Here is a 21,163-nt window from a genome sequence, read left to right as displayed (position 1 = left end):
TGTTGTTGGGTCTCACTTATGTCATTTGATGCAGCATTGGATCTCACACAACATATTGCACAGTGTGCAATAATCGGTCTCTATAATACTCACTCACTGTCCTTAACCACTTAGTCCAGTTACTCAGGGACACTGGCCGCAAGGTGGGGACTCACCAGGGGCAGGGCAAACACACACTCACACCCACAGCCAATTTAAAGTCGCCTATCCACCTAGTATGCAAACTGGTGGGAGTCCCCGCCCTGCACCCAGCATTGCAGGATGGGCTCCAGCAGCCGCAACCCTGAGTAGGATGCAGCGGTTATAAAAAGTTAGTGAGTGAGTAAATGTAAACAGGTCAAACTTGAGCTTACATTTGTTCATGATGCCCAAGAACAATGGAAAGAAGAGCTGTGATGTTAATCCTAATATGATCACAGTAGCTATAGAATCATATAGTGATTAAGCATAAATTATATTAAATGAATTGGTTTTTTTTTTACTTTTTTCAATTAAAAATCTATTTACTGTAACATATTAACATATAACTTATATAACATATATTATATTGGAGTTTTATAGAGCTCTTGAAAAAAAGAATCAAAGAATTTCATCAATGGTAGTGATTATAAAACTTGAAACCTGATCTTGATGTTCTGTGTGAGGAAGGGGCTGGATAATGTAGTGGCAGGCTCAATGTTTTCTTCATGGTACTCCTTGCATGAAGACAGCAAACAATATTAATGTCTGCGGTCCAGGTAATGCACAGTTTTATCCTCCCTCGTGGTTGACCATCCCATTAGGGGGGATATGAGGATGGAATCTGTAGCTTCAGCATAACTTCATCATTAAAGCCAGAATTAGACTTAAGATTTCAACTAACGCAAGACATTCGTCCTGTTCTGTGCATGACGAATGCTGAGGTCTTGAGTGATTATCTTTCTGAGAAATTTGCCAGGCTCTGTCATGTTGGTAGCTGAGCTGTTGATGGTTATAGGAAGCAACCTCTCCCACTTCAGCTTCCCTATAGATGCACAACAGATTAGCTAGCTATGTGCATACAGGCTCATAAATTATGTTTATTATCTACAAACTTTAAGAGCTTTTACCAGCTGACATTGAGAAAGAAGTCAGTCATCCTTCAACAGATGGCGTCATTCATAACTGGATTTATAAGAGATCATCTTTCAAACTGAACAAAAAAAATTCAGTCACTGCATATTCAAGCAGTGCAATAATATTGTGCTCTTACAGCAAAAAGCTGCTGTTTATTAAACGTCTTTTACAGCAGGTGGATCCATGACACAACTGTAACATTCGCATGCACATAGAATAATAGAAACATCTAGCCATCAATGTGCTGAGGAAGTTCAATCAAATTAAAACTTTTTTGCGGTACTGATATTAGGGATATAATTTGTAATATACGGATTTTAAGGATTAAGTGACGAGATCACTGGAAATGAGCAGCAAACCAACCACACATCCACAACTTCGCCGGTCGTGGTTGAACTTTGTTCAATTCTACCATCTACCGGCCAAAACTGATGAAAAAAAAGTCTCTAATATATTTAAACCTTGGACAGCTTTATCACATCCATATTTCTTTGATATAGGTAAATAAATAAAATTTAAAAAACAGACGAATGGTTTTAGAGTAACACAAACTTGTTTTTGTACGACCCTTATGCTCTTATTTTGAGTAGAATGTGTAAACCGGAAGCAAAAAGAGAATTCCTGCAGGTCAGAATTTTGACCAAGTGCGAAGAGAACGATGTCTCCGTCCAATTTTACAGAAGCAAAAGAGAAATTTGCGGTGCGTAACGATTCATAAAATGAATTGTAATCCATAACTATATACGAATGAATGTTGCATTAAAGTTAACTTGTAATATACCGCTAATAGTATTTCTGTAACAATGCTAAGTTAGCTAGCCGGCGCACCGTTTTTGTCAACGCGTTTTGGAACTAACATTCAGAAATGTTCCCTTCGTCTTTGGATCATTATTTATGTGGCGACATTTTATAATTGCACATTATAGGATGCGACCAGAAGTGCGCTGAACACAAAAAGCAGCAAACCTTTACTTCATGCATTCAACCATTTCCCGGGAAAGTAAGTAGGGCGGTTTCATTCTTGCAGCTTTTTGATTCCATCGTGGCTCTAAATGCACATTGACGTAACGATATAATATTTTGCATCTCTCCCAAGCGAGACGGAGAAGAAGTCCACGTTGGATCAGGCTCTGCGCGGGGTTCTGGAGGATGAGATTGTGAGTTAAAACTATTTCCCCTGCCCTTTCTTTACCATTAGCTCATCAGAACCTATTCAGTCCTAACTGCAATTCTGTTTTTCTAGGTAAAGAAGGCCAATAGTGATGTCTTTCTTGCTCTTATTTACCTCAGCATTGATGCGGTCACTGAAGGTGAAGGTTTTAATGCTAGAACGGTCAGATTTAAAAAAAAAAAAAAAGAAAAACTTGCCATCCCTTATTGCTTCACTGAATGTGGTATTGAGCTGTTAACTGTGTTTTTTTTATTTTCAATTCAGGAATATGTTCAGCCTCTACACCATTCCTTTTGTTAGGAGATGTGTTGGATTGTCTTCCACTGGACCAATGTGATAAAATATTCTCTTTTGTCGAGGAAAATGTCTCCACATGGAAGTCGGTAGGCTCTGTCACTGATTTGTAAATGTACGGAGTGTGGTCTGTGTTATCATATTTTCTCAATTTCCCTCATTAATTCTTCTTCTGTAGAATTCCTTCTATTCTGCTGGGAAGAACTATTTATTGAGAATGTGTAATGGTAAGCAAAAATAGGTTTTGTATTCTTGGAATAACAGCCTGACTATGGTTTAAGGTCGATTGTGTTTGTGCATTTTATGTTATGTCTGCTTATTGCTTTAGACCTGCTGAGAAGACTCTCCAAGTCACAAAATACGGTATTCTGTGGCCGAATTCAGCTCTTCCTGGCCAGACTGTTCCCTCTGTCGGAAAAATCAGGTAATCTTATATGTCAATACATAAGGTTATATGCAGAAGAAAGGAGCAGGTTTACCCTATGTAAAAACCTTTGTTTTAACGTAGAAGCAGGCTTGTCATTGGCAACTGACTTTTCATGGTTTTTATTTCAGGTCTGAACCTCCAGAGTCAGTTTAACCTAGACAACATTACAGTTTTCAACAAAAATGAACAGGAGAGCACTCTGGGTCAGCGGGTACGTGCTAAACACTAACATGTTTAGTCATTATAGAATCAGTATGTGTTGATTAAGACTACTATGCTTTATTTTTAAGATTATAGCAGTTTATGGGATATAAAAATGTGCACAAAAAAAAAACTGAAGTTTGCTCTCTGTTGTCTCTGTAGCACACTGAAGAAAAGGAGGATTGTATGGATGTTGAGGAGGGGGAAATGGGTGATGAAGAGGAGCCTGCCCCTTAGTAAGAAATTCAATAATTTTATAAATGTCTGTGTTGAGAGCTTTTTCAGAATGGTGTGATGGTCCTTAAATTGTGTTGAAATTCAGTGTTTGATCTTCTGTTGCAGCACCATTCCTATTGATTACAACCTGTACAGAAAGTTCTGGAACCTGCAGGATTATTTTAGAAACCCAATCCAGTGCTATGAAAAGTGGATGACTTTTCTCAAGGTGCTTTATCCTTCATTAATTTAAAGGTCCCCTATTATGAATATTTCACTTTGTGAGATTATTTAACTTTAAAACGAGTTCCCCTAGCCTGTCTCTGGTTTTTCAGTGGCTCGAAATGGTGTTATTTATAAAGCGTCCTTTGGCCATTCTGCTTTGCTGCTCAGAGAGCGGTAGCTCCCCTTTCTCATGCTTTCTCCACCCACTTCAGTGTGTTAACATTCTCTTATTATCATACAGTGTAAGAGCAGAGAAATTACGAGTTGCTTTGTGACTCCAGGAAGCACTGTGTCCAAAGTTTTTCTAGTTTTCTGAGACAGTCCATTTCAACTAGAATTGGATTACAGAGTTTTGACATAGAAGCAGAAAGTGGAAGACTGAGCCATAGTCCTTTAACAGACTATTTTGAAAAGAGATTGCAAGAGATAGCAAAAAGGATGAAAAAGTGAAAATTCATTTTGGTTTTTCCCACCCCTCCCCTAAAAAAGTAACTCCACCAACCGTCATGGCTTGAAAACGTGCGATGCATTGCAGTTGCTTGGTGATTGGATATACAAATGCTTACACGTCTTCCTGTTTTCGCCAAAAAGGAAGTGTTGATGTCATTTCCGCAAATGCCTGCTCACTTCTATAGACCACTCTCCTCTTCATCCCACATCTCTCCTCCTAATTGCCATTTAAAGCTACACACACTGCTCATTGTGGGACTGCCTAAAAATGGCTGTAGAAATTCTGCACATAGCTGATTGTGATTGTCATTGTGAAACACTGCAGCACAGCACACAGCGCATACAATGAAGTGTGTCCTCTGCTTTTAACCCATTAGCCTTGAAAGGTGCCCGTGGAGCAGTGCAGACGGTGCTTTGTTCAGTGTCACTTCGAACTGGCAGCCATCTTATTACGGGTCCACTACCTTAACCGCTAGACCACCTTAACAGCCCCACTGAGACTTCAGATATAGTATTATTATACTATATTACACTATATAAAAGCACAATAGGGGACCTTTAAAGAAACTAAAATCCGGAGTAAAGAAGGCTGGATCTGCGTGAAGATAAATTTGAGTAAAGAACTTCATCTAATTTAAATACCTTTTATATATTTTTCTCCATCAATTCAGTACTCAGATGAGGTATTAGCTGTGTTTAAAAGCTACAAGCTGGATGACACTCAGGCCTCCAAGAGGAAATTAGAAGAACTGAGGACAACTGGAGGCGAACATGTTTATTTTGCTAAGTTCCTCACCAGTGAGAAGGTAAGGATAAATAGAACTTTCTTTGTCTTAAGTGTGAGCTTATTGTATTGTCATTGTGTACATTTAAAAACCTACTATTTCAATCAATTTTTTCTACTCAAATCTGTATTGTGATCTTTGACACACTCACTCCCACCTCCAGCTCATGGACCTTCAGCTGAGTGATGGCAACTTCAGACGCCACATCCTGTTACAATACCTTATTCTTTTCCAGTACCTCAAGGCCCAGGTCAAGTTTAAAAGGTGTGCTTTTTTCATAGCATATAGGGTGGATGTTGGCTGGATTCATTCTTTACCATCCAGCTCATACAAGGTAACTTGAATTCATTCTGCTGTTGCAGTTCCAGCTGCGTTTTGAATGACGACCAAAGTTTATGGATGGAGGACACCACCAAACTTGTTTACCAGGTGCTGTTCTTTTTCTAGTTTTTTTAACTGCTCCTTGAACTCAATTTCTTTCCCAATGCGTGAATCCTGATGTGGTGTTTTGTGTAACCCAGCTGCTCCGAGAAATCCCTCCTGATGGAGACAAATTTGCCGGTTTGGTAGAGGTGAGACTTTATTTGAAATTAGTTATTCTGAGGGTTGTTTACATGTACTAACCCTAACCCCATCCGATACCTAGTATTGAATTTATCAAGACAACATGAATGTTTAATTCAAGGTCTTAATCAATGGAATATTTGCATGAATGTAGAAAGCGTCAACTAGTCTATCGTTTCTATGAAATGATACTGTGTAAATGAGGACAAGTCTGTCAACTGATTGATTAAGTATCTGGTGCACCAGCAAATGTGGGTTCTATTGTTTTATTCTTTGACAATTGCTGTTTCTTATCAGGGCTGCAACTAACAACTATTTTGGAAGTCGACTAGTTATAGGCATAATAGCAGCAATGACTGGTTATTGATCTGATTAATAATCTTGATTAATGCAAGGCTAAATATGGAATTACATTTGTTCTAAAAGTTCTATCCAAAAGAAATATGATACAAAGATTATAAAAGGAAATAACACAACAGAAGCTACACTAGGAATAGAAATATTTTCTGTGTTTTGCAAGCATGTTAATGAAACTAAGCATTATTCTGAAATTGCAACAGCACATTCTCAACACAGAAGAGAACTGGAACTCTTGGAAAAATGAGGGATGCCCAAGCTTTGTGAAAGAAAGGTAAAGTAAAATTGCTGCAAGACATACGCTAAATGCACCCAGACATAAGCTGCTTACAGAAACCGCTTCTGCTGTCTTTGTCCCTGAAGGCCAACAGAGACCAAACCCACCCGCCCCAGCAGAAAGAGGCCGGCCCCAGAGGACTTCCTGGGAAGAGGTCCTGACTGCAAGATCATAATGGGAAAGTATGTTTACTTTGCACATCCATACCTCTGACAAATATACATTTTAAATGATACAAATTTAAGTAAACATTGCAAGAAATTGTTGTATGGAAAGAATAACCCTCTATGTTTTGCATTAATAGTCAATCAACTTAATAGTAATGCATCAAACTAAAATTGCATTGTAAAACTCGGGAAGATGCATATCATTACATTGTATGCTGTGGAATGGGGGAGCAGCTGTGTTCCACTGTAAAGTGTAGTTGTTGGAACGTGTCCAGTTTATTTTGGAGCTCTTCAGAACTGAAAATTTGAGCTGGGGCTTTTCAAATGAATTTTCACAGTGAGGAGCTTACAAGACTCTGGAACCTCAATCATGACAACATGGAGGCCTGCAAATCAGATAGCAGGTGTGTTCCCTTAAGACTGGGAGGTCTCATTTAAATGGTCTGTTGCCTGACCAAATATTAGCATTAACAGTAGTTGGACATTCATCTGTTCCCAGGGAGTTCATGCCGTCCCTGGAGGAGTTTTTCGAAGAGGCCATTGAGCAAGCCGACCCAGTAAACATGGTGGAAGATGAGTACAAGTAAGTGCAGACATGTGGTTTCATGCTGGGAAAACATGAAACATTGTGTGTTTGACAATAGGGCAGTTGTCAATGATGCATAGTCTACTGATGCTGCATCAGGCTTCAAGAACTGCTGGTTTTCCCCACACCACTTTTGACCTGTGGGAGTGTTTGGAGGCCTTTACAAATTGTGAATTAGGCATGATCTCAAGTGTGGGGGGTAATTTGGTCATTTGTACAGGTAACTTTGTGAATTACATTTTTTAAGACAAAACAATCACAAAATGATTACATTGAGCAAATAATCAGTGGTCCGTCTTTCCTCACAGTAACTTAAATGCATTTCAGTGTTTGGCTTCATTCTCATGAAATCTGTGATATTATAGGTGGAGCATCTGAACTAGTGGTAAAATATTTTGTGCTTCGGTGCAAATCATTGTTTCAACCTTCAAACAGATCACTTGTACAATGTCTTTTACTACTGTCAAAGGCCTATGGAAACGGGCAAATTAATACAAATGGTCAACTGTGAACAAATCTTCCCCTCAGGGTTGTCCGCAACTCCAACTACGGGTGGCGCGCTTTACGACTACTGTCAAGAAGGAGTCCTCACTTCTTCCAGCCAACTAACCAGCAGTTCAAGAGCCTGGCTGACTACTTGGAGAGCATGGTCATCAAGCTGGCTAAAGAACTGCCGGTGAGCAGTCGAGTATCTGGAATTGTCGAGGGCACTGATTGACATTTTGCAGCTTTTCACAATTATTATTTTTTTGTTAATACCCACAGAAAGACATTCCATCCGAGGAAATAAAAACTGGCGAAGAAGATGATGAAGATAATGGTGACAATCTCCTCAAAGAGACCAACGACAGTGAGTTTTAAATGGTTCAGATGTTCTGGTTGAATAATGCAGATTGATTAATTATAATATATGAACATCTCTTATGCTACACGTTGTCTTCATTTTTTTAAGCTTTAGTATAGATTTTGTTACATATTAGCCACTTGCCTTAGCTATGGATGTTTTTATCCCCATCAGGTCCTGGTATTCAGAGCAAATCAGTGTCTAATGAACAAATGGATGAGATTGCATCCAAGCTGGGTGCCCAGTGGAAGACACTGGCTGAGCAGCTGGAGCTGAAAACTACAGAGATGCGGGACATCGAGGCAGATAGCGAGGATGTGGAAGTGCAAGCCAAAATGATGTTAGTCGCCTGGCAGGACCGTGAAGGCAACCAAGCTACAATGGAGAACCTCATCACTGCTCTCAACACGGCAGGGTTCTCCAAGATTGCTGATGCCCTCAGTGAAAGCTAGATATTATCCTTGATCAACCTTTTTTTTTTTTTTTTTTTTTTTGAAAAGTTGGTGACCTTGCTTTAGGTCTAACGGTGGGTTTTTTTTGTAAAGCTGTAAAAAATTAAATAAATGTGACAACATGCACAGTGGTGGTATTTTGTGTTTAATCTTTATGAAAAGCCAGCAGTCAATAACTTATTACATAAAGAAGTGTTAGCTTTTACCTTTCCATTTACACAAACGTTGGTGACGTGGAATATATGAACAGGAGCGTTATAATTTGAACAGGAAGTGAAAAGGTCTCAAAACCACAAAATGCCACTTTCTGTCATCATGCCTGTGCAATAGCAACCAGCTGGTTACGGTCTACATCATCAATACAAAGCTAAGAGGCAACAGGCCTCTCACTCATTGGTAACTGAGCTGAAACAGTGATCACCTTCTCCAGATCTCTTGTAACCAGAGAGGAATCTTTAATTCAGTTGGCTGAAAAACAGCCCTTCAAATCCAAAGCTTTAAGTCCTTACTAGTTTTCCAAAGTAGTATACCAGGGTACTACATATTCAGCATGAACACGTAGTCAGAAGGTCTGAAAAAAAAAAAAAATACATCATGTATGCAAAACATTTGGGAAACCGGCTTGAAACATCCACACTGCACCTCAAGTTTAAGGATTGTTCGTAGTTTTACAGTATATCCTCCTTTAACATGCTGCTTCCCAGTTGGCGCATAAAGATGAGTAAGAAGCGCTCGTGTTTATATAAAAAAAAAAAAAAAAAAAAACATAAAAAAAAAAATGTTTTAAAGACACCAGGATTTATTGCACATCTATTCAGACAGTGCTTTGAAATGGCAATATTAAGTGTTGGGTTTCTTGTATATTTCTCTCTCTTCACATTACTGCTCCTCTTCAAGTATTTCCAGACGACGGGGCCCATAGAGCAGGACATATGCTATATGCCAATCCCCACCTCCGGACAGCTTCAAGATGTCCTCAGGAGTCACAACGCTCACCTTGTCATCATCAAACTTCACCCACTCATCTGCACAGAGTTCACAGAAATTAGAAGTTTCTGAAAATGACCCTCATATCTATATATACTGTGTTGCTTTAGCTTTAGGCCTCTTTTAGCAAATGACAGAATGGTTGTGCAGCACTTTTATGAATGTTGATTGGCTCCAGTCACCCTAATGAACACTGAACAGCACTGTAGCATGACTACAATCAATCAATTACATCACAGTACTAAGTCTGCAACTATAATAATTTGATGATTGATTATACTAAAATCATAAACTATACCAAGTCAACATAAAGGGTTTGAAAAAAAAAAATGAACTGAACCATGTCAAGGATTTTTACCTTCTTTCCTTTTCACCCAGGCCACATAGTGGCCAGACGAACTTGAGCGCCCCTGATGTGTCAGCACCGCCTGCAGGTCATAGTAGCCACTGTTGTTGGATCCCAGGTCTGTAAAACATACACAGAAGAATGAAATAGGAATCAAGCATGTCTAATCTGTCTACAAAATTGCATGACCTCTTGGCTTAGGTGGGTTGAATTATAAAAGCACAGTAGGCTTACCATTTGGAAATGAGAAGGGCTCAAATTTCACTTCTTTTGGTGTAGAAGCCTTTTTTTCCAACTGCTAAAAAAAAAAAAATCAGGGCCAACATATTACAAACGTATTATTCTATACTGAGTGTGAACTATTGGAAGCAATTTTTATCGTCACCGGTCACAGTCAGTTTTTTTACTGCACAATTTCCATACAGCCATGATCCTGGGAGCCCTTGTAATGTACAGCTTTTTAAAAGCCCGGCTTTCTTTGCATGCTACAAGCATGAGAGTGAGAGGGAAAGGAAATTGCCTCAGTTTCACCTCCTTAGCATCCGTTTTCTAATCTCTCGTGATAATTAAAACACATAACCTGATGACGGTAGCCAAGAATTGCAAGTAAAAATTTCAAGACTAACATTTAATATAAACATTTTACAACATGCAAAACCGTTCTACCAATCACCAAAACAAATTTACAAGCAGTGAATCATACGAAAAAGAAAAGGTACTATAGACCGGAAGTTTGCCTTAGCCCAATTATCAAAGATGCACTGAATAAAGAATCTCCACTATTGTCACATTACACATGACTGCAGGAGAAATAAATCAGATAGGAACAAACCGCTTGCTAGTTATCTGCATCTTGGAGAAAAGGAACGGTTACTGGACCATTTAAACACGGTCCTGTTAACTTGTTATAAACATGCAGATAGGTTGTATTATGTACACTGATCTTAAATCAGAGGTTCAATATAAAACAAATACACTATAAAAAATTACCTTCTGTTGCTGCTTCTCAAGCTTCTTGTCTTCCACTTCCTTGAACTTTGACCTGACTGCTACCATATTCTCTTGAAGTTCTGAAGTGCACAGCTCATAGACATCCAACATTAGAGGAAACTTGACATCCTGGTGGTCAGAATGGAAATACAAGGTGTGATGCAGCGATTTCATAGCAGATGTGGTTTTATTTATTATATTATTATTTACCTTAAGAACTTTGGCATTAACAGACTCCTTCTCCTTATAGTAGAAGCGAACCATCTGTACTGTCAGGTAGGCAGGCAGACGACTGACTTTTGACTAAAAATTACATAAAAAAAAAATAAAATAAAAAATTATAAATGAATGCTCTCCCCATAGAGAAGTGCAGTCTCTTGAAAATCACTTACTGATTTTATATAGAGAGCATTTCTCTGTAGACTTGGAGATAATTTTGTGATTTCCTCTTGTAGTCGCTAGAAGGGGAAAAAAATAAAATAAAAAATAAATAAATAAAAGTTGGTTTGGCACAAATGCTCTAGTTGTACTACTTCCAGTTCATGGATTAGGCCCAGCCCTAGACTAAAAGAGAACTTCAATGAAGAAAATTAAGAATCTGACCTCAACGTTTATACTGAGGCATTAAGGAATGTCAATGAACTCTAAAATTCAGATTAAACTAAATTCTAAATCATACAAAATGTTTTAAAATAAATACATACATACATACATACATACATACATAAAATATAATACAGATTTATTCCAGACTAATAACATAAGGTGTGATCATTAATTTAACACTCTATAGAAACTCTTTTGTACATGGACAAGTGCTCACCAGCCTGAGTCCTGTGGCCAGGTATTTCACCTCCTGGTTTATGAAACAACTTAGCTGGAGCTGACTCTCTGTGCCTTTGGTGGGCTCTTCATCATCAGACTCTGTGCATTTCATACTGAACAGGACAAAAGTTAAGTGAAGATGTCATGATGTGGCACACTGTGTACACAATGGAATGTATCCTCTGCATTTATTCAATCAATCACCCTTAGTGAGCAGTAGACAGCATTAAAGGTGCCATGGGAGCAGTGTGTGGGGACTGTGACCTTCTCAAGGAAACCTCAGTGGCACTTTGACTGTTTGGGACTTGAACCCACAAACCTTTGGTTATGGGTTCCTTACCCTCTAGGCTACCACTGCTTTAAGACCCAAATAATTCCTAAAGGGTAAGTTCACCATGTAGACAAATCTTACTATATAAGCCCAACTCCTAAACCTAGGTTCAATATTAAACAAAGGATACGTCGTCTCATATTCCACTCCAAAAAACTGATCGATAAAATTCTTCTTTGCTGAGGCTGCAGCGCTTTTGTCATCCACCTGAGGAAAAGGCAAATGAAAAACAGGGTGTGATGAAGCTTGGGTAAGTACAGATATTTGTGTGACCAGACTACACAAGGATTAAAAAGCAATAAACCAAAATGTATTAAACATCTTTTAAAATCCTCTGCACCTGTATTAATGTTGGTTAATAGTAGCCAGTCTGGTCTAATTCGGACTTTTTGCTATGAAGCAGTATCAAGTCCCTCTCTCACGTAAAGGGACTAGTATTAAGTACACAATGTTATCAAAACCGTCAGTGATTGTAGACAATGTGTTGCCTGTGCAAAATATAAAGATTATTCTCAAAAATCATTACATTTAGATTTTGCTATTCTCCTCACCTCCATGGTTGTGACAGGATCTTGTGGTTCTAATTTCTGTTGAAGGACCCTCATTACCTGCACCCAGCATTCATTGGCATCCTTAGTGGTTAAAAACAAACAAACAAACAAATCAATAAATAAACACATGAATGCAACCTGGTTTAGGCTGAAGTTGTATCAGTAAGGAAAAGTATGAGTATGAATGCAAGTCTGCCTACCTGCTGCAGGTACTGCCCTTGGTCACCCTTCTCTGCAAACTGTGGGAAGGCCATATGCAGAAACTGCAGCAGGATGATGGGTGGTATGCTGGAAGAAGTCTTATCCATTGACTCATACAAATCACGGAGGGCTGTGGAAATCAACATATAATAAACCTGGACGTTAAATCTAGTACTCATCTAAACACAATGTTTATATCAGTCCAGTACCAAATGCATTTTGTTGTACAGAGATGCTACCGACCTGCTGTGATATACTGAGATGGTGCACTGGCTCCTGTAGACTGTAGAGCACCAGAATATCTACAAACAGCACACCACAATGAGTGGAAGTGTAGACGCATGCAATGAAATGTTGTTTACAGGTAAGTTAGAGTCTACCTCTTGAGGGCACTTTTGAGCTCAGGCACAGAACGAAGACACTGCACTGTGGCATTCATGTAGCAAGTGTTGCCTAAGTTCGTCAAACCGCACGGCAACTCCATCTGGACAGGGAAAAAGAATCAGTGCTCCACATGAACCATGATTAAGCAGAGATTGAGCTGCATCAAAACAATGCTAACAGTATCTTATATCCACTCTCAAGCAAGAACAAGAGAATTAAACTTCCAAATGAAACAAAATCCCTCACCGCTGATGCAAGCTGCTCTTCAGTCATGTCTTCCACAAACATTGGACGAACAGCAGGCTCCTCAGGCAGAGCGTCCGCTGAGCCCATCATAAGCAGGGTCATGCCCTGTCGAACAGAAATCATTCAAATAAAGCACACTAAGTATCCGAGTGGACCGCTACGTTGAATAAGGTGAACTCACGTTTTTTAACTTGATGTTTCCCCATTCATCATCCTGAAACATTTAAAAAATAAAAGCAATTATGCCGTGAGAAGATGAACTACAACATTTTCATTAAGAACCTAAGAACCTACACACCTTCAAGGTTCCTCCTTTGACCATGACTTTCTGTCTTTCTGGTTGGACTCCTGTCAGTGCGAAGAGCTGAGCTTTGAAGACCATGGGTGGCTCTTCAGTGTTCAGCTCCACTGCGTCAAATTTCTCCTTTCCCCATTTTACATTCACTGCAACAACAGGTCAGCATCAAAACCACTCACTTCCCAAAGACACTTCCTGATTAAATCAACCCGCCTGAATGAAAATTTAATCAGGAATTACAACTGGCCCTTAAGATGTTGATACACATAGATTAAATCCATATCTTTCATGATATTTAACACAATTTGGATTACAAACCGAATTCAAACTACAAGCAAACTGAAACGACCAACTTCTATAAATGTGCACATTCAGGTGCAGTCTAATAAAGTGAACATGACTTGAGTGACGACGATATTAAATAAACCCAGACATAGTATGGACATTGGTATTAACGCAGCAGGTTTTGAAAGCTGGTTAGCAAAAGTTGTCTTATACAGTGTAGTCGCCAATTAGCTTTAGCTTAGCTACCTAGCAGCATTGCTAACACTAGCAGTTAGCCTCTCTACAATCACATGCGTGCACTCGAAGCAAAAAACGACAGGGGGCACAAAGGGAACTTAACGCGGTTTACAGTTTTAAGCACAAGGTTGTAATAGTCGTTCGTATCATCATATCGCCCTTTAGCCACCCTATTCCCTGGCCCCCGCGGACTAAAGACATTCACTGGATCCGATTGATTAGCCTGGTCAGCCTGTTAGCAGCTGGAAGTCTGATCTGTCCATGGTGCTGCCTACTAGCCAGCTGTCAAAAAAATACCCAAACACATAACCTGGCCCTACGCAACACATCACAGTAGATAATAGTGATAATACAGCGTGTCCCCTAGATGCGGGTGGGCGGCTTAATGTTGAAAGCTAAACAGCAGCCAGCGAGGCCTTCATCTTAGCAACACTGGCAACCCTCGTTCGCCGTGGCTACTCTCGAGTTTCTAAGAACCGAATCGCTAGAAGCACCTCCCGACGTGGAAACCGCTAGCGGAGAGAGTCGACATACCTGTAAACACGGGCATGGTTCGCGGATAGTTTTCTGAGCGGCAAAGGTCCGATGACAGGGGCCGGGGCGCGAATCCTCACCGCAGAGTTGTCCGAACTTCATTCAAACAGCGCCGCACAATGACGCTGCAACTGCACACTCATCGGCATCGACGCGCTCGGCGTGCGCCTATCTAGCCTGCCGCAGTACAGCGGGACGAATCTGCCAAGGCACACTCGAGTCGAGCAGCCGTTCCCGCCGGTGTTTCGACATCCTTCTGCGATATTTGCTATTGTGTGATCTCGAGCGAAGAATATTCCGCTGACGCGGACACATTCGAGATTATTTAAACACAAAGTATTTTAAACACTCGGGAAATGTTGCCTAAAGGTTATCCCGGCAGACACATGTTGTAGGGGGAAGAAAGCTTTCATGAATAGGACTCAAGTTCGCCATGAAACCCTCCCTTGAGATATTTTAGCCAGTGTTCGCCTGCTGTGGTAATCCATGCATTGGGGGCAGCTCTTAAATGCCCGGGGGCAGCTCTTAAATGGCTAGATTTAGATAGCCATCTGATCTCACCATAATTCATTTATATGTGTCCCTCTACTTTAAGTTGTTTTTTTTTCTAGCTGCGTCCTTTGATTAGGCTATTAAGCGTATTGCATGATTTGTATGTTTTTGTAACCTTGCCTGTATTCAAAGTTTTGGATTGGATTAGCTGCCCGCAGCATCAATAGTAGAATGTTTGTCGCTGTAGATCTCCCTCTGCAGTGCAATTCAAACCATGTTCTTTTACTAAACATCATTTACAGAGTTTTATTAATAAAAATCATTCGAACTTTTGGCGGGTCGGTCTTCCACATCGACGCGCTGCTTGGGAATGGAGTGCGACTTGTTTTGCCGCAAGGGGGCGCAATCGCACTGACAGAGAATCTCCCGCCAACACGAGATGCAAAATGGCTACATTTTCATTGGTTTTAATAAAATATTTTAAACTTCACTCGGGTTACCCGATTATTAATAATTAAGCCTTTTAAAATCCTCAGCAAAGCCATAACATTTACTATGACATAATTCTCATTGACAGTAGCGAATTGATAACATGTCCGTCCCAAAAAGAACACTGCATAACACAACACTATGCAAAGCTACAAATCCCTGCAGGACTTTGGCATTTTCAGAAAAGCAGTAATTATTAGTTAATAAAGCCCAATAATACTTGCAAAGCTAAATCAGTTTCTTTCTGGTATAACTTTATTGGAATGTCTTTTTGCTTTTTGTTTCCTTCTAAATATTTCTTGCCCTCTCTCGTTTGTTTGTTTTGTCGGTATTTCTCTGTGACACATCTCGACTTATTTTTAAAAAGAAGGCGCAGGGTCCGCGCATGCGCACTGGCCGAACTTTCGGAGTTGACTCTCCGGGGTGTTTGAACAGGAAGGCGGACATATTGGCCAAGCAGTGGGAGAAAATCGGGCTCAGCCTGCTTTTCGACAAATAGCATCGATCAAGAGGTCCTTTTTATCTAGAAAGCCGTCGTCATATTTCCGCCAGCGTCGGCTGTGGTGGCGGTTCATTGAGGATGTGAGTGCAGCCCGGGACGGACCGCGTAGGAACGTTTTAACAGGACCGTGTTTTAAAGTGATCGAATTTTTTTTTTTGGAAGGCGAAGTTTTTTTTTTTCTTCTTCCTCGCCACTTCTACTTTGGAGCTGTCAGACTCGTTTGTCGTTTTCTGTTTTTTTTTTTTCTCTCCTTACAGGGGCCTGGCACCGATCTGGACCCGGGCCTGGCGTTATGTGGCTCGTGTCTAAATCGTCCGTGAGATCGCGGATCCAGTTTTATGTGTTGTCCGCGTTATTTTAAACAGAAGTTTGCCGGACGCTCGGCTGCAGCTCAGTAATCTGTCGCTGTTGGCTGTTTTTTTTTTTTTTTTTTTTTCCTCATTCTTCTGCCGACCAAGTTGTCATGGACCAGTGTTAATTCCTCGGAAACAACTGGAGTCTTTGTTTTTTTCCCCCTACAATGTGGCTTTTGATCGCCCGGTGTGCTCGTACACGTTTAATTAAGTGTGAAGCGCTGGAAATACACCCGAGGCTCCAGTGATCGGCGCGGACACGACGCTTCTCCCCCCCCTCCCCTCTCTCTCTCCCCCCCCCGCAAGTTAACGAGCGACCCGGGCAGTTAGCTGGCTAACGAGGTTAGCCGCGGGCCGTTTTAAACTCCCAGCGCCGGCGTGGACACCAGCGACCAATAAAATGTCCGCCGGGGAGAGTTTGGAGGCTCGGTTCGACAAGATCGACGCCATGCTGAAGGATCCCAGGTCCGAGATCAACACCGACTGCCTGCTGGTGAGTGGAGTCCCGGGCTTGTACCCCCGCTGCGCCACTGTCACCCCGCGTAACTGTTGCAAAAGTCTTGTCACAGACGCGGGGTGTCACGGCGGCGAAATGAGTCGCGAATCTGGAATTTGTTTCAATTAAACGGGGGGGGGGGGGGGGGGGGGGTTGTTAAATAGGCTAGGCGCTAGTTAGCCTCTCTGCTAACGCCTGGGACAGGTTGAAGCTGACTTGACAGTTTACAGAAGTTCAGCCTGCGCTAGTGACGTGTGGCAAAATGCATTATTTATTCATGCTTTTAATTGATCTGTGTTGACGTCACGCAACCCAAGTTGACGAGTGCAAAGCGCTAAAGGCTGTTTTTTTCCGTCAAATGTGGTTCTGATGCAGCAATGTTTAACATGTTAATGTCTAACAGAAGTCTTTGCTTGTGTGGTGGCGCTTTGGAAGACCTTGATTTATTAAGTGTTCGAGCGTTGTTGGTGATTTATTATGTCCAAATATTTCTTTTACAACAAATTTCGCGGATCGTCGTAAAAAACACTGATTCTGAATAATTTTGTTGCTCTTTGGTACAACATGGATGGCTATTTGTGAATGAAACTTGAATTGTGTACATTTAATAGCTTCTACTATAGAGTAGAATATTTCAAGTTCAAGTTGAGGATGTTACTTTAGGTCTCCTGCCTGGTCTTAAACTAAGTCTGTGGATTTAATGATGGCGCATCCTATGCTGGACTTTAAGTGCCATGAGGTTTGGGGTAGATCATTCAGAGTTCAGATATTGAATGCATCTTGACAGTTGTGCAGATCAGGGCATTAGTGCAGGAGAAACATGAACCTTTTGAGTATTTTGCCTTGTAAAAGGTCAGGGCTTCTCGTACCTAAGCTTTCCTCCGCAGGCCTGTTTAAACCTGCCCTCCCCTTTGCATCCATCCACCTGTGTGTACGTTTGCCTCGGAAGCTACTTCCTGTCCCTCCTCCTCCTCGTGATGTGACTTGTTGCGGGAGACTGCCACGTGCAGCTTGGCCCGAACACACCTTGGGGCAGCAGCTGATCATGGAGGCGTATTGTTCTCGTATTGTAGATGGCTCCCTGTGGGCATGTGCACATGTGCATTATTACTCACATCCGTCTGTGCCAAGCATCCTAATTCGGAGCATTTTTTCAGCCTGGTCGCCATGGTTGCGTGCAGGGCGGAACCCATTGTATGTGCAGAAATAAAGGCCCCAGGCAATTCCTTTTCATTAGATGATCTGTTGCTGCTGTGTGTTAATGCATTCCAACTGATGCGTTAAGGATGTTGCAGTTCAATTAGTTAATAGATTTAATTAGTTAATTGGTTTCATTTTGATTGTCACTGCTAAAACACATTATTGTTACATTCTTTGCCCCTTGCTCACACTGTCTCCACTATTGATGATTTTGCTGCATCCTAATATCACTATAGTAAACACAGCACACATTAATGATTCCACTACCCTGGATACAAGTAGTATTCTCTTCTCATGCTGTAAATAAATAACCAATAAGAACAAGTGGCCATACCTGCATGACAGGAAAGATCAGTGATGATGATGATGATGATTGAATTCACTACCAATTAGTTCAGTTTTGTATGAAATTTGCAGTGACTCTGTACTGTTTTCTTTTTTGAAACATTGAATAAAATAAACAGTCTATGGGGTTGCATGACGTTATTTTCCATGAATGGTGCCATAGGGCCCAACCCCCAGGGACCTTTTAGGTCTGGTTTTTATCAAAACTGAACCAGTACGAACAGCGACTGGACAGGGAAAGTGTGGAAAAGGTGTGACTCCAGTGTCGTAGTTCCCATGTGCTGAGCACTTCATCATATGGGAAATGGGATAATATTGAACTTCTGTTAGAGCTGTTTTTATAGCTATATACTAATACAAAAAGCGTTTTTACATTTTCTTTCTGTTCAGCATATCTCTCACCTAACATCCACAAAGCCTGAACAAGAATACTAATTATCCGGGAGGACCGTGCAGCAGGCAGCCAAACACAAGGGTGTCGTTTTTTTCCCCCCTTTAGAACTTCCTTCAGATGGATGAATGGAGTCCTTTGCTCCCCTATGCCCCAACACCGCCATCCTGCTCGCTACTCCACCCACCGCTTAATAAAATTCCATACTAATCAAATAACCTCTTGTCTGCAGCTCGCCGGAGTTCTGTAGGCCTTCTTTATGGTGGGGGGAAATGAAACATCGAAGATCCATGGTACCAAAAACGGCAGTAAAGCAAAGTCTGATGTTGCTGCCATTTTCAGAACCATTTATTGTTTCATATGCACAATGTTTTTGGGATCATTAAAGACGTACATTTCATTTGACTGATTTGCCATTAGGGCTTCACTTTCTGAAAAGCTTGATGAAAGAATAACGGAAAACCTATTCTGCAATCCAATATGCTCACAATATATAGTAATTACATACCTAGTAAATATATAGTTATTGAGGTATGTGTCAGTGAAATGTAGTTTAATACAATATATATTTTCCTCCCATGCCCCACCCCACATAATATCCCCATATGCTAAATACTGAGTTCAGTGTTGCCCCGCCTCTATGTAGAACTGTCCCGTGCCACAGTTTCAGCTCACTGGGGGATATTAGAGCTTTTTATGGGCATGACGGCAGTTAGGCCTGTGAAGCCACAGTAGCCTGCTCATAACATTGTGGATGTCCTACAGCAACCTTCAGGAAGAAAGAACAGATTCTCTCTTGTTCTTGTACGTTTCCCTTGCTTTTTGTGCCAGAGACTGAAACTACCCGGATTTCCTTTTCTCGCCGGTTGCAGGTTAGAGGTGTGGGTGTGGGTGTGGGTGAGAGCATGCTCCAGGTGCACTGTAGCAGAAATAGTAAACAGACAAGCTGCTTTCATGATATTTGTGCCTTGAATGGAAATTAGCATTATTTTTAATAATTCATATTCACTTGCCTTCCCAGCCTATGTACAGTATCAGTAGGTTTATACAATTAATCAATATTTTTGTGTAAACAAACCTACAACAGCAATTATTTCTGTAATATCTCATTAATAACTTCATCGATGGTAACTTAAGCACGTTGTAAGTCGCTCTGGATAAGGGCGTCTGCCAAATGCCGTAAATGTAAATAACTCATTACATGCCTGGCCACAATGATGTTTATGACAATACATACAAAATAAAATACAGTTTTTGTTTATTTCTTTATTTTTCCAGCTATTGCAGCTTTCACGCAACAGCATTTATCTGTACAAGCAAAATAAAAGGGCACGCTATCAAAAGATGCACATTGGCATTATAGTGCAACAGTCGAGACCAAGCATTATTTATAGTGATGCATTATAGTCAAACGTAAGCAAAAAAAGTTGCCTAGGTAGTTGACAAATTCTATCTGCTGCTGTGAAGCTCACTGGAATCTCTTTAGGGCTGTGGGGTAGAAACATGCTCTTTCAGGTTGTTTTCAGTTCCTGGTTATTTCTGTGCGTGCGCTTCACATACACGTGCATTTTTATGTGCTTTGGTTTCAAGATTAATTAAAGTGGAAGTGAAGTGATTGTCATTGTGAAACGCTGCAGCTCCAGTTGCACACATATTCATAATATAAAACCTGGGCAATTTTTTAGATTCCCACTACCACCAGCTCCCCCTATATGTGACCCATGACAGTCCCGAAATCTGTGATAACTGCAGCTTGCAATGACAGCTAGACAAATTTGGGCTTGTGGCGCTGTGCATAGGGCCATATGAAATCCGGAAACACGTGTAGTGGGCTTCGGCAGAATCATACGCGAATCATACATAATTCTGCGCTTTATAGCGCGATTCCATCCATGTTTTCTGCATACGTACCAGATGTGAGCCGCAGTTTAGAGAGCATTGCTTAGAAATCTATGTTACTGTCTTACATAGCGTACAGAAGCTACAAAAGCTATTATCGCTTTTATTATATAACACCAATACACAGTCCAGTGCATGAGTGGAAATTATTGTGCAACGCTTCTGTTGTGTTGTTGTCATGTCACAGAACCAGTAAACATGTATATGTATATATTGTGTATATGTAAAAATTGAAGTCAAGTCAAGATCTTTGTCAATTCTACCATATACAGAGTATACAGTGTATCAAAATACTGTTTCACTCCAAGCCACCCATGGTGCCTTTATAAAAAAAATATCACAATATATTCACAGGAAATATAAAACTAGAAGTTACAAATACATAAATTATCAAATGCAAAAAAAATTGTCTATGCAACAACAACTGGAATTCCAGATATTTAGCTCAATGTTAACATTTATATGCCCATTCAGCGTGCTTTGTGTATACGAGCCGAACGCTCGCGTTTGTTATTTGGTGTCTTTGACCCAGTAGTGTCCCTGTGGGTGTCTTTGCATGTCAAGTGTTGCACGAGCACTTGGTGGGAACTGGTCACACAGCATACCAACCTGCTGTTTGTGGAAAAGAAAACCAACCAAACCAACCAACCAACCCTGTAACAAATGCAGT

The 21,163-nt window shown here is 40.7% G+C and overlaps 3 protein-coding genes across 5 annotated transcripts in view; 2 read left to right on the top strand and 1 right to left on the bottom strand.

Annotated features, from left to right (window-relative positions):
- The first annotated feature begins 1,689 nt into the window (after positions 1-1,689).
- Positions 1,690-8,131, top strand: thoc1 (THO complex 1). Its single transcript, XM_028976089.1, has 21 exons — positions 1,690-1,795; positions 2,022-2,095; positions 2,192-2,252; positions 2,339-2,405; positions 2,531-2,649; positions 2,739-2,787; positions 2,889-2,984; positions 3,116-3,198; positions 3,351-3,424; positions 3,531-3,633; positions 4,751-4,885; positions 5,028-5,128; positions 5,227-5,293; positions 5,386-5,436; positions 5,989-6,059; positions 6,149-6,244; positions 6,568-6,633; positions 6,729-6,812; positions 7,344-7,491; positions 7,581-7,665; positions 7,834-8,131. The coding sequence occupies exons 1-21, from the start codon at positions 1,754-1,756 to the stop codon at positions 8,109-8,111; spliced, it is 1,950 nt and encodes a 649-aa protein (XP_028831922.1). The 5' UTR covers positions 1,690-1,753; the 3' UTR covers positions 8,112-8,131.
- A 109-nt stretch (positions 8,132-8,240) lies between these two features.
- On the bottom strand, positions 8,241-14,498 carry usp14 (ubiquitin specific peptidase 14 (tRNA-guanine transglycosylase)). 2 transcript variants are annotated; one of them, XM_028977300.1, is made up of 16 exons: positions 14,327-14,498; positions 13,271-13,416; positions 13,154-13,186; positions 12,973-13,077; positions 12,723-12,826; positions 12,586-12,644; positions 12,342-12,472; positions 12,142-12,222; positions 11,721-11,797; positions 11,258-11,372; positions 10,827-10,892; positions 10,645-10,737; positions 10,435-10,563; positions 9,679-9,742; positions 9,457-9,564; positions 8,241-9,136 (listed from the first exon to the last, which is right to left on the bottom strand). In XM_028977300.1, exons 1-16 carry the CDS (start codon positions 14,340-14,342, stop codon positions 8,991-8,993), a joined length of 1,473 nt encoding a protein of 490 aa, XP_028833133.1. In that variant the 5' UTR covers positions 14,343-14,498; the 3' UTR covers positions 8,241-8,990. The 2 variants fall into 2 exon arrangements, with proteins under 2 accessions (XP_028833133.1, XP_028833134.1); XM_028977301.1 differs by having other exon boundaries at positions 8,991-9,136; positions 9,679-9,739.
- Positions 14,499-16,023: 1,525 nt separating this feature from the next.
- Positions 16,024-21,163, top strand: part of rock1 (Rho-associated, coiled-coil containing protein kinase 1) — a 36,612-nt gene continuing 31,472 nt past the window's right edge. Inside the window, exon 1 of one of the 2 annotated variants that reach the window (XR_003749546.1) lies at positions 16,024-16,655. Coding sequence is in view for 1 of the 2 variants with exons in the window: in XM_028977118.1 (XP_028832951.1) it covers positions 16,563-16,655 (93 nt within the window). In the remaining variant the exon portion in view is untranslated. The remainder of the gene's footprint in view (positions 16,656-21,163) is intronic. The other variant, XM_028977118.1, reaches the window with a different exon arrangement.

The sequence above is a fragment of the Denticeps clupeoides genome, chromosome 4 (genome assembly GCF_900700375.1).
Source record: "Denticeps clupeoides chromosome 4, fDenClu1.1, whole genome shotgun sequence".
NCBI classification, from domain to species: Eukaryota; Metazoa; Chordata; class Actinopteri; order Clupeiformes; family Denticipitidae; genus Denticeps; species Denticeps clupeoides.
The sequence above is the reverse complement of the archived record's forward strand: the minus strand, read 5'-3'. Positions and strand labels throughout refer to the sequence as shown.